Source organism: Gymnoscopelus microlampas, assembly GCF_963454915.1.
Source record: "Gymnoscopelus microlampas genome assembly, chromosome: 20".
Lineage (NCBI taxonomy): Eukaryota > Metazoa > Chordata > Actinopteri > Myctophiformes > Myctophidae > Gymnoscopelus > Gymnoscopelus microlampas.
This window is the reverse complement of record NC_139957.1, coordinates 23521133-23536606: the sequence shown is the minus strand read 5'-3', so window position 1 is coordinate 23536606 and position 15474 is coordinate 23521133. Positions and strand designations below refer to the sequence as shown.

The window sequence follows — 15474 nt, the reverse complement described above, 5'->3', positions numbered from 1 at the left end:
GAATATTTTACTTGAAGAAAAGGGGTCTAATGGCATAATACCATTCCTTCTTCTCATTTCTTGACACAGAAGTTTCAAAGGAAAAAGCAAAATCAGCCCCTGCTAAGAAAGGTATTATATTAAAAAAACACCATGCATGTTTTCTCCAAAAAGAAAAACAGATAACTGTAGTTTATAATATTATGGCAATGACATTGCCATTAGGTAGTTACCTAAGGGCAATGTCATTGCCATAATATCATACGGTTAGGTTAACGCTCAATTATCAACAACTGTCTCTGTTCTGGCTGTGTGCCTGACTGCTTGTGTTCAATATCTAAAAATGTTTTATTTGTTCATAACTTCATAGGAGCTACTGCCAGATTTCAAAATGACCCTTAATTTCTAATGTACTGGTGAAGGTTGTATCAAGTAAAAGTTTTGTAAAATAATGACTTATTTAAAGATATTTACTCTGGTTTTAGCACTTGATTATGTGACATCTCCTTCCATTGATACGTTGACATCATCCAGCTGTACGTCTCAGTCAGCCAAAGTGATCTTGGGCTGACTGAGATAGTACTTGGGACAGTACTTTTACATTCAGACAAAACAGAAGTCATTGGCCTTGAACCTATTTCCAGCCAAATTCGATTGGTGACCCAGTCAAACGGGTGACTAGTTGGGACAGATTGACCACAGATTGACCATTCGTCAAGACGTTTGATGCAATGGGACCCCATGTCACGTCGCATGTTCATGAGACCGTTAGGCGAGCAAGTGGCTGTGTCCAGAAGTGTGCACCACTCGACATGGCCTTACAGGCCTCATGGGGTTCAAGTCCGCTTCTGAAGGCGCAGCTGACTTGTTTTAAGTATTCTTAGCAAACAACCTATTATGACTTGGGAATGAGAACAGCAATATCATTGTAAAATGACGCAACAGGGGATTCCGTTGTCTCAGACGGGTGACGCATGGTCAAATGTTGCCCCAACTCGTCAATTACAACGTAAGAGTGAGAATATGTAGAATAAACACCTTCATGACTCCACAACTTTGGAAGGACATGCCTGTGGCTAATAAAATCAGTATCATCTTTTGAATCGTCTTTTAAAACATTTTTTTTTATCATAAAGCTTTTTCATAACTTGGCATGTTTTTTAATTTGATAATTAATTTATTCTTGCTGCATTGTATTTTATCGCCTATCTGTTTTTTTGTTTGTTTTTCAATCATTTGTTGCATTGTTATAACTGTTTATATGTTTATTTTATTTCATTTATTGTATTTTATGTTAGCTGACCAATTTTCTTCCCATATTGTACAGCAAAAGTGCTTTACAAATAAACGCTATTATTATCAATGTGTATTAAACAGAGGCCGTTGTTGTCAAAGAAAAGACCCAACCAGTCACATTGAAAAAAGGTAAGACAGTGTAAATGATCATTATAAGGGCAATGTCATGGCTGTATATTTAATCTAACATATTAAATATACAGCCCATTATGACAATCAAAAACTAAAATGATTCATTCAAAGAGCATCAATAAGAGCAATAGTGAAATAAAACATGACTAAAACATTCTGTGCACACTGCACAGTAAATATAGCTCAGTATGCTGTATACTACATACATGCGTTACTACAGTACATACCTTTGATTTTAGATTTTATTTACGTTCATAGAACAAGAGGGGACTCACAAAAATGCCACTCTGGTGAAAGAGAAGATCAAAGAAGTGCCTGTGAAGAAGGGTATTCATTTACATTTTTATATCCACAATTATGCAGTTTAATACTTAATTTATGCAAAGTATAAATGAATTTCTATGCTACTGTTGAAAGGTTCTTCAACTACATTTTGCATGCCTTTTTGTTACATAGCAACTAGTTTTTCCTTTTTTTTTTTCCAATTAAATGTTTAATTCTCAATTGAATATGTTGTTGTTTTAGTAACTGTGGCTCCAAAAGAGAAAGCAGTCCCTGTGAAGAAAGGTAGACAATTTGTATTCATATTTCAAGGACCAAAAATGTGCTTATATATGTTCTTAAGTTCAAACCTTGAGCAGAAGTAATCATAATGTAATGTTTGCTCTAGAACCTGAAGTCACAAAAGAGAAGCTCAAACCAACTCCAGCAAAAAAAGGTAATTAATCTATTCAGGCCCAATAATTCACTGTACCAGGTTATGATTTATGTGTGCAATAATAAAACTGAAATGTAATTATCTAGTGGTACCAGTGGTGAAGACAAAACCAACCCCCGTGATAAAAGGTAAGGGCAACTGTATCCAGTAACTTTAAGTCCTTGTTTTGCTTATCATCAAGTGATAATTAATACCATGACAAGTGATAATTGATACCTCGATGAGTGATTGTTATATCTCTTTTCACAGAGGCTGAAGTCTCACCGAAAAATGCTAGTCTAACAAAGGAGAGGGTCAAAGTTGGACCACTGAAAAAAGGTATAGCCCTTTTATGATCGCTCAAGTACGTGTTATATACAATTTCAGGGGCTTTATCACAGCTATCATTGCAGGGATATTCCAATATTGGTCAAATGTTATGCAAGGGATAATGTATGGGTCGGTGGTCATTATTGAAAATGAAATCCCGAAAGGGTGATTATCCACCGACACGGAGCGGAGGTGGATAATCACCCTGAAGGGATTTAAATACTGATAAAAAATTGTTTGATATAACGTTGCTTGTTTTTATAATATTCCTCCAACACAGTGGGGTTTACCACCCCCTGAGTATGACGTAACAGCCATTCATTTCTTTCATGTACTGTATAGACCTTGGCAGTCTAATTCTGAAACAGTTGTGGTTCTGGAAGACTTTTGGCAAGTCGCTCTACATATTTATTTCAAGGTAGCTGGGTTTATATATTTTCATGTAGTCAACTACAAGTGTGTTGAAATGTGACAGGAGCAGAGAGCAGTGTTATTCAATGAAATTTGAGAAAACTATTTAAAAAATAATGGCGCAAAACGCAGAAGAACGTCAATTTCCATCATACATTTCAAGCCTGCTCTCCAGCGTAGGCTTCGTTTCGTTCAAACATTTACTTTTAACAGTGTGTCAAAGTCAAAGATGACAAACCTACAGGGTACGGTTTGGCCATAATTGCTGATAGTATGATTTTAAATAGGCGGCTAGCTACTGTAATATGATGAATATCACAATTACTGCCAAGGTCTGTAATACATGGATAGTTTTTGTGGTTTGAGCTATGAAGATAAACAGTTCCTAACTAATAACTTATCTGGTATTAGAGTAATTATCTTGAATAGTGTGTGCATCATGTAAACACATACAATGAGTATGGCATCATTCCTAATACATGTATGCTGTTGAATTTAATTTATGTTGCACTTTGTACCTCAAATTAATTCTTGTTTGTTATTTACACAAAAATCTTTAAATTGTTTGATATTATTTATTTATAGTTATTCACACTGTGATTATTTCTGTTTCAGTGCCTGTTTCTCCAAAAGAGAAGGCCAAACCGGCACCTGCCATAAAAGGTCAATACTAAAACATAAACCTGTTAATACATACTGTACATTTTGTCATCATTGTCAGAAAGCCTTTCATATTAACAAAACATTGCAGCAAATGAACTGACCGCTAGTTGTTTTCATGTCTTTAGAGCCTGAGGTTCCTAAGGAGAAGGTCAAACCAGTGACTCCTGCAAAAGGTTTGTTTCAACTTTCTGCAGGATATTATTGATTCCTACAAAGGTTTTGTTTCTCTCTCTTTTATTGTTAAGCAAGCTTTTTTTTCAATTCTTCTCTACATGAGTTACAATCTTTAATATAATATTCTTCTAGCACCTGTGGTTTCCAAGGAAAAGCCTAAAGCAGCTGTTGAAAAGCAGAAAGGTATATGAAACGTGTGATATTTATAACGCTAATTTATTAAATTGTACAAATGTGATGGTGACTGTCAACATGCCCGATGTAGTTACTAACCTGTTTCCTAACAATGCAATGCTTATGCAAATCCAACTGCAAAGTTAGTTTACTACACTAAAACCTACACATTAAATGTAAGGATTGAATATAACTGTGATGCTTAAAATGATTGTGAAAAACTTCAATTGTTTTCAACCTTCCTTCAAAAAGTCTATATTGTAAAATGTTGGTGAACTTTTGAATGAATGCCTTTCATGTTAACTGAATTAAATGACCTTTACTGTTGCATCAAATGAGCTCAGCATTTGTTGATGTTATTATTTTAGAGCCTGAGGTTCCTAAGGAGAAGCCCAAACCTGTGACTCCAGCAAAAGGTTTGTTTCTGGAGGATGTTGCTTATTCTATTTTTGTTTGTTTTTCTTTTTAATTGTTAATCAGGTGTTTTTTTCCTCTAATAGTAATATGTGACATAATTACTTCACTGTATGCATACACGTTTACACAATCATTCATATATTATTCTAGCACCTGTGGTTTCCAAGGAAAAGCCTAAAGCAGCTGTTGAAAAGAAGAAAGGTATATGGCACTAATATATATATATATATATATATATATATATATATATATATATATATATATATATATATATATATATATATATATATATACTTTATAAAATATATATATATATATATATATCCCACAATATTTGTATATTCATAGTTTCAAACTTGAGCAGAGGTAAACATAATTTCCTGTTTGCTCTAGAACCTGAAGTCACAAAAGGGAAGCTCAAGGCAACTCCAGCAAAGAAAGGTAATTCATCAATTCAGCTTCAAGAATTCACTGTACCAGGCTATGATTTATCATAATAATAACAATAAACCTGAAATTCAATTATCTAGTGGCACCAGTGGCGAAGACAAAACCAACCCCAGTGATTAAAGGTACAGGCAACTTTATCCAGTAACTTTTAGGTATTGTTTTTTGCTGAAACATCAAGTGCACAAGAGATAATTTTGTCTGTTTTTGCAGAGGTTGAAGTCCCACCGAAAAATGCTAGTCTAACAAAGGAGAGGGTCAAAGTTGTGCCACTGAAAAAAGGTTTGTGTAGCTATTGTGTGATAGTGACACCAAATTCACAGTGTTTACATGCACACCAATGTAGTAGTATTCCAGTTATGATATGACTCTCATGTAAGCATGATATACTGTACCATTTATAGTAAACCAGATTAGACTTATTATTGCAGCAAATGAACTGAGCATTTGTTGATTTTATGTCTTTAGAGCCTGTGGTTCCTAAGGATAAGGTCAAACCAGTGACCCCAGCAAAAGGTTCGTTTCAGCAGGATGTTGATTCTTACATGTTTTTATTTTTTCTTGTTAATCAGGTGTATCTGACATCATTACTTAACTGTATGCAATCCGGTTTACACACTCATTAATATAATATTCTAGCACCTGTGGTTTCCATGGAAAAGCCTAAAGCAGCTGTTGAAAAGAAAGGTAAAGTATATGACACGTGTGATATTTAGTGCTAATTTGTAAAATTGTACAAATGCACTATGCAGTAATGACACAAACTGTCAACATTACTGAGAAGACATGCTTGATGTAGTAATTAGCTTGTTTCCTAACAATTAGCTAGTTATGATATGCTAAAAGCCTAAATCCTACCTATTATGTATATATGTCATGTATGTCATGTATATTACATATATGCTACACTGTGTTGGCAACAAAACCCTTATCTCAAAAATATTTTTTTGCAGGTTTCAGTTATTTCATTTACGTATTTATTTTCTTAATATAATTGAACAAAACCTGCAAATCGGATGCAAGGAGTGATGTCTTATGCTTGATTCATTATTGTGGAAAAACTTGTATAATTCTTCTGCAGACATCCTAGATTATAAAATGTTGAAGATATACAGTACATGCCTTTCATATTATCTGTTGGCAAATTAACTGACGATTTGTTTATTTTATATCTTTAGAGCCTGAGCTTCCTAAGGAGAAAGTCAAACCAGTGACTCCAGCTAAAGGTTTGTTTCAGCAGGATGTGATTCTTACAAATATTTTATTTTTCCTTGTTAATCAAGGTGTATCTGACATCATTACTTAACTGTATGCAATCAGGTTTACACTCTCATTAATATAATATTCTAGCACCTGTGGTTTCCAAGGAAAAGCCTAAAGCAGCTGTTGAAAAGAAGGGTAAAGTATATGACACGTGTGATATTTAGTGCTAATTTGTAAACTTGTACAAATGCACTATGCAGTAATGACACAAACTGTCAACATTACTGAGAAGACATGCCTGATGTAGTAATTAGCTTGTTTCCTAACAATTAGCTAGTTATGATATGCTAAAAGCCTAAATCCTACCTACTGTATTACAGTATGTATATGTCATATGTCATGTATATTGCATATATGCTACACTGTGTTGGCAACAAAACCCTTGTCTCAAAAATGTTTTTTTTGCAGGTTTCAGTTATTTACTTTACGTATTTATTTTCTTAATATAATTGAACAGAACCTGCACATTGGATGCAAGGAGTGATGTCTTATGCTTGATGCATTATTGCTGAAAAACTTGTATCATTTTTCTGCAGACATCCTAGATTATAAAATGTTGAAGATATACAGTACATGCCTTTCATATTATCTGTTGGCAAATGAACTGACAATTTTTTTATTTTATATCTTTAGAGCCTGAGCTTCCTAAGGAGAAGGTCAAATCAGTGACTCCAGCTAAAGGTTTGATTCAGCAGGATGTGATTCTTACAAATGTTTTTATTTTTCCTTGTTAATCAGGTGTATCTGACATCATTACTTAACTGTATGCAATCAGGTTTACACACTCATTCATATAATATTCTAGCACCTGTGGTTTCTAAGGAAAAGCCTAAAGCAGCTGTTGAAAATAAGGGTAAAGTATATGACACGTGTGATATTTAGTGCTAATTTGTAAAATTGTACAAATGCACTATGCAGTAATGACACAAACTGCCAACATTACTGAGAAGACATGCCTGATGTAGTAATTTGCTTGTTTCCTAACAATTAGCTAGTTATGATATGCTAAAAGCCTAAATCCTACCTATTATGTATATATGTCATATATGTCATGTATATTGCATATATGCTACACTGTGTTGGCAACAAAACCCTTGTCTCAAAAATATTTTTTTGAAGGTTTCAGTTATTTACTTTACGTATTTATTTTCTTAATATAATTGAACAAAACCTGCACATTGGATGCAAGGAGTGATGTCTTATGCTTGATGCATTATTGCGGAAAAAACTTGTATAATTTTTCTGCAGACATCCTAGATTATAAAATGTTGAAGATATACAGTACAGTACATGCCTTTCATATTATCTGTTGGAAAATTAACTGACGATTTGTTTATTTTATATCTTTAGAGCCTGAGCTTCCTAAGGAGAAGGTCAAACCAGTGACTCCAGCTAAAGGTTTGTTTCAGCAGGATGTGATTCTACAAATGTTTTTATTTTTCCTTGTTAATCAAGGTGTATCTGACATCATTACTTAACTGTATGCAATCAGGTTTACACACTCATTAATATAATATTCTAGCACCTGTGGTTTCTAAGGAAAAGCCTAAAGCAGCTGTTGAAAATAAGGGTAAAGTATATGACACGTGTGATATTTAGTGCTAATTTGTAAAATTGTACAAATGCACTATGCAGTAATGACACAAACTGCCAACATTACTGAGAAGACATGCCTGATGTAGTAATTTGCTTGTTTCCTAACAATTAGTTGTGATATGCTAAAAGCCTAAATCCTACCTATTGTATATGTCATACTGTATATGTCATGTATATTGCATATATGCTACACTGTGTTGGCAACAAAACCCTTGTCTCAAAAATATTTCTTTGTAGGTTTCAGTTATTTACAGGTTTTCATATAATTTAACAAAACCTGCACATTGAATGCAAGGACTGATGTCTGATGCATGATACATTATTGTGGAAAAACTTGTAACGTTTTTCTGCAGACATCCTAGATTATAAAATGTTGAAGATATACAGTACTTGCCTTTCATATGATCTAATGCTATGACTAGGGTTGTTGTCAAATTAACTGACGATTTGTTTATTTTATGTCTTTAGAGCCTGAGCTTCCTAAGGAGAAGGTCAAACCAGTGACTCCAACAAAAGGTTTGTTTTTGTAGGATGTTACTGATTCTTACAATTGTTTCTCTTTTATTGATAATCAAGCTATTCATTAATTTTAAACAATCATTAATGTAATATTGTAGCACCTGTGGTTTCCAAGGAAAAGCCTAAAGCAGCTGTTGAAAAGAAAAAAGGTATATGACAGAAGTGTGATATTGCTAATTATATATTGCAATATTGTATAAATGCACTACATGATAATGACTCAAACGGTCATGCAAAGTGTGATAACATTAGTAATAAAGCATATCTGATGCAAGCATATCTGTTGGAGTATTAACTAACTTGTTGCTTAACTACAGATAAAGCAATGCATCTCAGTGCTCTGTAGAATGACATAATGCTGGATAGGGGCCGTAGTGCGGGTGACCTCACTTGCCATCACTGATGCAAGACATTTGTTGAAAATGTTCTCCTTTACTTGTGTGATTATTACTTGGTGCTCAAAGAGAAGGACAAACCTGTGGCTTTGAAAAATGGTAAAAGCATACAGTTTCACATAATCATTAGCTTATTTTTATTTGTGAGTATGTAATATTTGATATTTTTCATTCATCATTTAGAGCCAGAAGCTTCAAAAGAGGCCAAGCCATCTGCCGAGAAGAAAGGTAAATGACTTCTGCTGCTATTCATAGAGATAAACGTTCAAGGCCTGTTTGGTAAATGTAAAATAATTGGCTTCATACATTCATACATGTATTTGTACAGAAGCTGAAAAGCCAAAAACGAAAGCACCGGAAAGAAAAAAGATGAAAGGTACAAAAGTAATGAAATACTGCACATCCATTATTCAGTATTCTGCTTCTTATTTTACTTAACAAAATGTCAGTTGGGTATTTTCTATTTGCATCAATGATACAAAAGAATAATGCAAACAATAGCAAATTATCTCAATCTAGCTGATGAACAGAATTCTAATATGTGCAGATGTTGTAGTAATCTGAACTATTTCTTGCACAGACCCCTATAAAGACTTGCCCAAACCAGTGACTCTGAGAGGTACAGATGTGTTTGGCCACCGTGAAAGAGCTAGATTTTCAAATGCCGATTAACTGGTTTTGTCTCTCTGCTTTTTGGCCTGCAAACTGCTTTAAGCTCAGAATATATAATAATTGTCACTCATGGGCATGGCCTAAATTGCGCATTGCTTATTTGAAAGCATATCATTGCTATCATCATGTTTCTGAGCTGTGGAGCTGTGCATATGTGCGGAAAAATCCATTCCCAAAGGCGAGCTATTAACAGGTGGTTTGCCTTTTATTAACAGCAATTGAAAACCATCCTTATGCCATTTTTTTTTTTTATACTACCATGATTTCAATGTATATTAGATGGTCGGTTAAAACACTAACTGTGGCTTCTTTATCTAAGGTTGTGCTCTTGGGCCATGTTTGACCACTTTTTGTCTTTCAGAACTAGAGCCTCCAAAAGAGAAGGCCACAGTGAAGAAAGGTGAAGTACCAGTTTATAGTACAATAGTACATTTAATCAACTCATGTTTTTCTGTCATGCCAATCATATTTCCTCCCCCTTTTTTAAAGGACAGGGTTTTTGTCACGGCCAAATTAATTAGCACCATTGAAGAACACTATCACAGTTCATCATTCTCTGTCATAAAACCCAACATAATACATCATGTTGTCCTGTCAGATTGTATAGCTGCTAAATGTGTCCCAACATGTAACTACTAATACCTGAGGCATGTGTTTTGCATAATGTAAAACGATTAGCCCTAAGTCAAATCCAATGTTCATTCATTCATCATGTAATTGGTAAGAAAAAGAAAAAAGGAAAACAGACTTGTGCAAGACACAAAACAGACTTTTCTAAACCTGCTTCAGCAAAGAAAAGCACAGTTTGCTTTCAGATTTGAAGTGAGAAATGGCATAATACTGTTAATAATACTGGAGATTTGTTTAAGAGGAGAGAGGTCTCAAAGAGAAACAAGCACTTCGAAAAATAACCTTGAATAATAAACTGAATTAATTAGTAATATCGGCAATATGTGCACATTGATTTTATAACATGCCCTAGAGTCCAACATACATTTTTTATTTAAATCCTTATGTTTGTTACAGAAAAAGCTGTTGCAAAGAAAACAACTAAAGAAGAGAAACCAGAAGGTAAGAAGTAATTACCCTTTCTTTGAAAAATCCCCAATGACAAAGTGGCACATTTGCTTCTCTTAATATCAATATTTCTGTTAACCTTTCTTTCTTTTAACAACAGTACCTCCACCAGACCCCTATATCATGGAAGGTACGTTCCTTTTCATGGAAAATATTTAAAAGGATGGAATCATGGAAAATATTTACACAGCAATCTGCAGTCTCATGTGTATACACACGCACGCACACACACACACACACACACACACACACACACACACACACACACACACACACACACACACACACACACACGCACTTGCACACGCACACGCACACGCACACACACACACACACACACACACACGCACACACACACACATACATACATACACATACAGTAATGTCTATAACCAGTACTCTAACTGCTGGCTGTTTCCACAGATGACATGCCCTATTTCCAGTGCTTCTTCGTGGACGAGGATGATGGCCAGTTTCCCTTCTACTCTTTCTCACCGCTACAGTGAGGCCACACAGGAACACAGTCTGGAGGAACCACAGGACAAGTTGAGACGAAACCTTTAGTGTTGAGTCTGATTATTACTGTCAACAAGGCCTAGTCATGACGTCTGCTGCTGAAGTATAGCCTACTGTCCCACAGTTGTCCCGGACGACGGAGTGTGACAGGTGACCTTGGTATGCAGTCACGTTATTGATTTTTTCCAACATTGGTTGAGCTCTCGTAGCTAAAACAGACAGCCAGTGTCATTCCTTTCCATTTTTACTTTTTTTTAATTTGTGTTGTGAGAAAAAGTTTATATGCATGCTATGCAGGCATATCAGTATTTGAATGGAACAATTTATATTTCATGTCTGTCTTTTTATTTCTTCATTTATTTATGAGGATCTATGTACTTGCATATAATAATTCATTCATCTTCTTGATATCTGAACATTATTTCAACCAACAAACAGGATAGCATCCATTATTTTGTAGAAGGGATACAAAAATTGACAGATTCACCACAAAGGTTGGTTGAGGATGGGAATCCTCCAACTTTTGATTTACTTGAAAGGTGGTTTAGAGTGGTACCTTTGTGTCTTTTTAGCTTTTTACTTTACTGAGACTTGAATCACACTACCTACAGTATGCTTTCATACCTGCTTTCAATGGCCTTCAGTTAAAATTAAGCATTCATATTGATAACTGATAATTCCATTGTTACTGTTAACGTTATTTTGTAAATTTCTACAACTTTTAATTCATTCAACCTGTATTTGTCTGTATTTGTAAATACAGGGAATTAGAGCTGTTGGTCAAAGGAAAACTCATTGTCATTTTAAAAAGTTGTTCCTCTTCTTACAGTACCAACGTTTTCTTTATTTTATTGTTTTACAAGTTGAAAGGAATGACCTAGCACTGTCTATGAGAGCTCCCAAACAACACAAGACCAGTACTACCTGACTACCTCACTCTGTGTGAGAGATTCAGAGATGGTGTGTTGAAGTCTTATGAGTCTGTACCATTTCTTCAAGTTACCAGCTCCTCATTCTGGTAAGGGTGCTAATTTTAAGCATCATGGTGTCTGATCTCTGAATGAGGTATGAGATCAACTTTATTTTTTTAGTGGGTAACTTCAAGCATCAAATTAACTTCGTATTGCAAAATACATAACTTGTTTTAAAATGGTTTCCTACAACCTGTGCCAATTGCTTTACCGAAATTATTTGAATTTGATGTAACCCATTTTGGTCATGTCACGTATGTGACATCACATGGAGTCCTTTATTTTGCACTGTATTATGATTCTGTAATCAACAATGTTTTAGGAACTGAAACATGCAAAGTAGGGCACATCTGATAATATTGTCAATCAAAATGGATATTTGCTGTGGCTAACAGCTATTCATTGATAGACCAAAGATGTTTTCATTGAGGACTTTAGCCATGGGTTATTTGTCTATGTGCACAATGCAAAAACAAATCTGTTCATTTAAGAATACTTTTCTATAAGAGAATAGAACATTATAAAAGAACAGAACAGCGCACCTGTAGATCGACAGATGCGTCGAAGACCATGGGCGTAGAATTTATCGTAGAATAAAAGGAAATATTTATTGAGAACGTTTCGGTACACAGAATTTCACCAACCTGATGAGGGTCTGTGTATCAAAATGTTGTTCCCAAGAAATATTTTTCAATTATACAGTAGTGAAGAAGACGGAATACCTTTTTCTGACTACCTACTACTGACTACCTACTACTAATGAAGCAATTTGTTAGTATGTATATTCAAAGAATAGTTAAGGAAATACATTTGTTTGACTATTGAATGTCTGTGTATAATACTTAATATCTATTTAGAAAAACATATAATATTCTTATATATTATAACTATACAAATAAAGACAAAATAATCATGGAACTTAATTGTGTATCTAAATACTAAAAAGATGGGAAAGTCGTTTCAGATAGGGTGTGAATACTGTGATAATTCATAAGTATGTGGACAGTGGTCAACTATTGTCAATGTTTATTTGACAAACTGAATATTGATGTCGAAGCACAATGAATGTTAAAACATATACACAACAGTGTAAAGGTCTCTGCATGTCATTTTATCATTATGTATAGTAAGAGGTGACAGTTCTGAGTACATAATCTTGGATATGCATTCATATTTCTCAGTCTGTACCAGCTGTTGTTTACATATGGCTCTTCATTTTCTCCATATGCTGTGTAGAGGACAGTTATAACAGCTTGTAGCATTGTGCATTAAAGCCGACTCTGCTGGCATATAAATAATCAATTTACGTTTGCAATAGATATATTGAGTGAAATGGGTGAACAACCCCTATATTCCTCAATAACCAACCTGTATGGTGCATTGATTTTGAAATGGATCTGTGGCTACAGTCACAATGGGGGAAAAAAGAGAAACAAATGTAATTTCATTATCGACTACTGGGTTTTTGTGGATAATGATTGTTAACATTAATGTTCCACTGTCCCAGATTTAGTTTTTTAAAAGTGGTGGTCCCAAAATAAGTATAATAATAAAATCTGTATTTAATTATTGATTATCTGTGTTGTCGTAACAAAACACTTTTTGTGTTCATGTGGCTGAATTATGAGTTTTGACATATTCACTGATTTAATTCTAACTACAGTGTAACCTTAACGAGGAAAACATAGAGTGAAAGCATTTTTAGATCATTGTTATGGTCAAAGCTCTGTATGTCTGTCTGACCTCTGATTGAGCTTGAAACTACTATGCATGACGTGTGTTTTTGTTTTCTGCCATCAAACATTGTGATGTCAGGGATATATTTTGTTTTCCATCTGAAGCTCAAACATGTTGGGCAACCAACACCAAATGTGTTAGTTGAAAGTCTGAGCACGACTATTGTCCAAGAAGATATTTCTGATATAAAAGGTGCTACTGATGAATATAATAATTATTACAATTGTATAAATATCCATAGCATACACTTGGCATAGCAACTGTGTAAATAGTAAAATGGATGCCAACACATAAAGCATAATTGCTGTAATGATTTTTTTTTTTTTTTTTTATCCCTGAACAAAATACCAATGAAATTGTTGTCCTCAACTCAAATTCCCACTATGTACCATACTATTTTTTGACTAGTGTTTTTTGTGTATGAATAGTGCTTTGACATTAATAAACATGAATGCAAGTGATGCTTCTGTATTCTTCTTATCAGTTATATACCGTATGTGTCTATGAAATACACCAGAAAGAAAGTGTAGTACAGCTATGTTCTCAGTTGATGGCAATATTGAGTAACAATACAGTATTCATATCCTCAGTCTGGCAGGCATTGTTAGAGCTTATGTACATGCAAACTATTTCCAATAATATTTCAGATTCTGGTACAGAACCACACATAATTGGCTGGAGATTATATCCTTGTTTTCATTTTTACTTCATTTAAAAATAAGAACAAGGACACAATCTTACGATTAAATGTTAAGTTGCAGTTATAACATGAATAACAAATGAGAACATTTTGTGATTTACAGTTTGAATACTTAAATGTAGGTTAAGTGATTTTCTTTGGTTAAAATAAGTGTTAAATAGCTCTACGTTCTGATAGTACTCATTGCTATAGAGTGTTTGTTCAGTAACAGGAGTCTCTCTCTCCAGCTCTTTATTAATCAGAAAATGCATTTTCAGGTCAGGATGACAATTTGGATCAATCATAACAGAGAACTCAGACAGAATACAGATTAAACAAGTGAAATTGGAAGAGATGACATAATGAGCAGACAAAATTAGAACTGGAAAACTATAAAACTGAAGTTGATAAATGGCTACTCTCTCCTGATTGGCTGAAATTTTGCAACCTGAAAATGTATTTTCTGTTAATTGAAGAACTGGGGAGATGGGGAGACTCCTGTTACTGAACAACCACTGCATAGGAATGATTACTATCAGAAACTAGCGCTTTAACCTTTTAACAAAAAAACGTTTTGTTTTAACCAAAAATATAATTTACCCTAATTTAATATATGTACTATTTTACTATACATAACTTACAATACGTACTTATTAGTATCTATAGTATGTTTTATAATGAGATCGTGTTGGCCACACAGTGTTTCTCATTCTTTTTGGGGCAAGTGCCCCTTATCCAATATCCAGGTCCCTTACCGCCCACACACCCAATTAAAATGTTAGCTTTATTTTTCATTGTGTATTATGTTGCTTATATTTAGAAAACATCTAATCGATTTCTTCTTCTTTTTTCGCACACAGAGACTCACACAATGTGGCTTTTTTGTCCATTTACACACACAAAACAATATTGGTTCTTCAGCTCAGTTAGACAATGGTTATATCATTATTTCATAGGTGCTATATAGCATAAAAAGATTTCCCCTAAGATTACAAGCCAAATAACCATTTTTGTTTAGCGTGCGACAGGGCAGGAAATTCATGAAGGCCACTTAGTTTGGCCTTATGCCGTTGAAAACATGTTAAGGCCACAGTGGCCTTCATGCCCACCCACACTGCCTCAGTGCCCCCGTTTTCTCCTCTGCCTCTTTCCTTTTAATATGGTTCTGGACATCAGTGCATTTTGTTGATATCTTAATTCCCCATGACTCCCCATGTCCGCATCTTTAAATGAGTCCAGTGACTTTGATGAGTCCAGGGCTGAGCGTGTATGAACCTTTGACTCAGGAGTTTGTACAAATATTTGTAAATACATTTATATTGCTTTTGC

General features: G+C 34.4%; 1 protein-coding gene across 33 annotated transcripts in view; it reads left to right on the top strand.

Moving 5' to 3' along the window:
- Positions 1 to 13927, top strand: part of LOC311036705 (uncharacterized protein) — a 34936-nt gene extending 21009 nt beyond the window's left edge. For 6 of the 33 annotated variants that reach the window (XM_084045571.1, XM_084045570.1, XM_084045590.1 and 3 more), the window contains 32 exons: positions 70 to 111; positions 1357 to 1404; positions 1666 to 1734; positions 1933 to 1974; positions 2078 to 2125; positions 2212 to 2253; positions 2375 to 2443; positions 3461 to 3508; positions 3634 to 3681; positions 3815 to 3865; positions 4225 to 4272; positions 4424 to 4474; positions 4667 to 4714; positions 4804 to 4845; positions 4934 to 5002; positions 5189 to 5236; positions 5360 to 5407; positions 5899 to 5946; positions 6071 to 6118; positions 6617 to 6664; positions 6789 to 6836; positions 7334 to 7381; positions 7506 to 7553; positions 8048 to 8095; positions 8197 to 8247; positions 8677 to 8721; positions 8822 to 8869; positions 9074 to 9112; positions 9527 to 9565; positions 10192 to 10236; positions 10343 to 10372; positions 10666 to 13927. In XM_084045571.1, the coding sequence (XP_083901697.1) occupies positions 70 to 111; positions 1357 to 1404; positions 1666 to 1734; positions 1933 to 1974; positions 2078 to 2125; positions 2212 to 2253; positions 2375 to 2443; positions 3461 to 3508; positions 3634 to 3681; positions 3815 to 3865; positions 4225 to 4272; positions 4424 to 4474; positions 4667 to 4714; positions 4804 to 4845; positions 4934 to 5002; positions 5189 to 5236; positions 5360 to 5407; positions 5899 to 5946; positions 6071 to 6118; positions 6617 to 6664; positions 6789 to 6836; positions 7334 to 7381; positions 7506 to 7553; positions 8048 to 8095; positions 8197 to 8247; positions 8677 to 8721; positions 8822 to 8869; positions 9074 to 9112; positions 9527 to 9565; positions 10192 to 10236; positions 10343 to 10372; positions 10666 to 10748 (1577 nt within the window). In that variant the 3' untranslated portion in view covers positions 10749 to 13927. Of the gene's footprint in view, positions 1 to 69; positions 112 to 1356; positions 1405 to 1665; positions 1735 to 1932; positions 1975 to 2077; positions 2126 to 2211; positions 2254 to 2374; positions 2444 to 3460; positions 3509 to 3633; positions 3682 to 3814; positions 3866 to 4224; positions 4273 to 4423; positions 4475 to 4666; positions 4715 to 4803; positions 4846 to 4933; positions 5003 to 5188; positions 5237 to 5359; positions 5408 to 5898; positions 5947 to 6070; positions 6119 to 6616; positions 6665 to 6788; positions 6837 to 7332; positions 7382 to 7505; positions 7554 to 8047; positions 8096 to 8196; positions 8248 to 8676; positions 8722 to 8821; positions 8870 to 9073; positions 9113 to 9526; positions 9566 to 10191; positions 10237 to 10342; positions 10373 to 10665 lie in introns of all 33 variants that reach the window. The other 27 variants (XM_084045592.1, XM_084045576.1, XM_084045587.1 and 24 more) reach the window with 27 other exon arrangements.
- The last annotated feature ends 1547 nt before the right edge of the window (positions 13928 to 15474 follow it).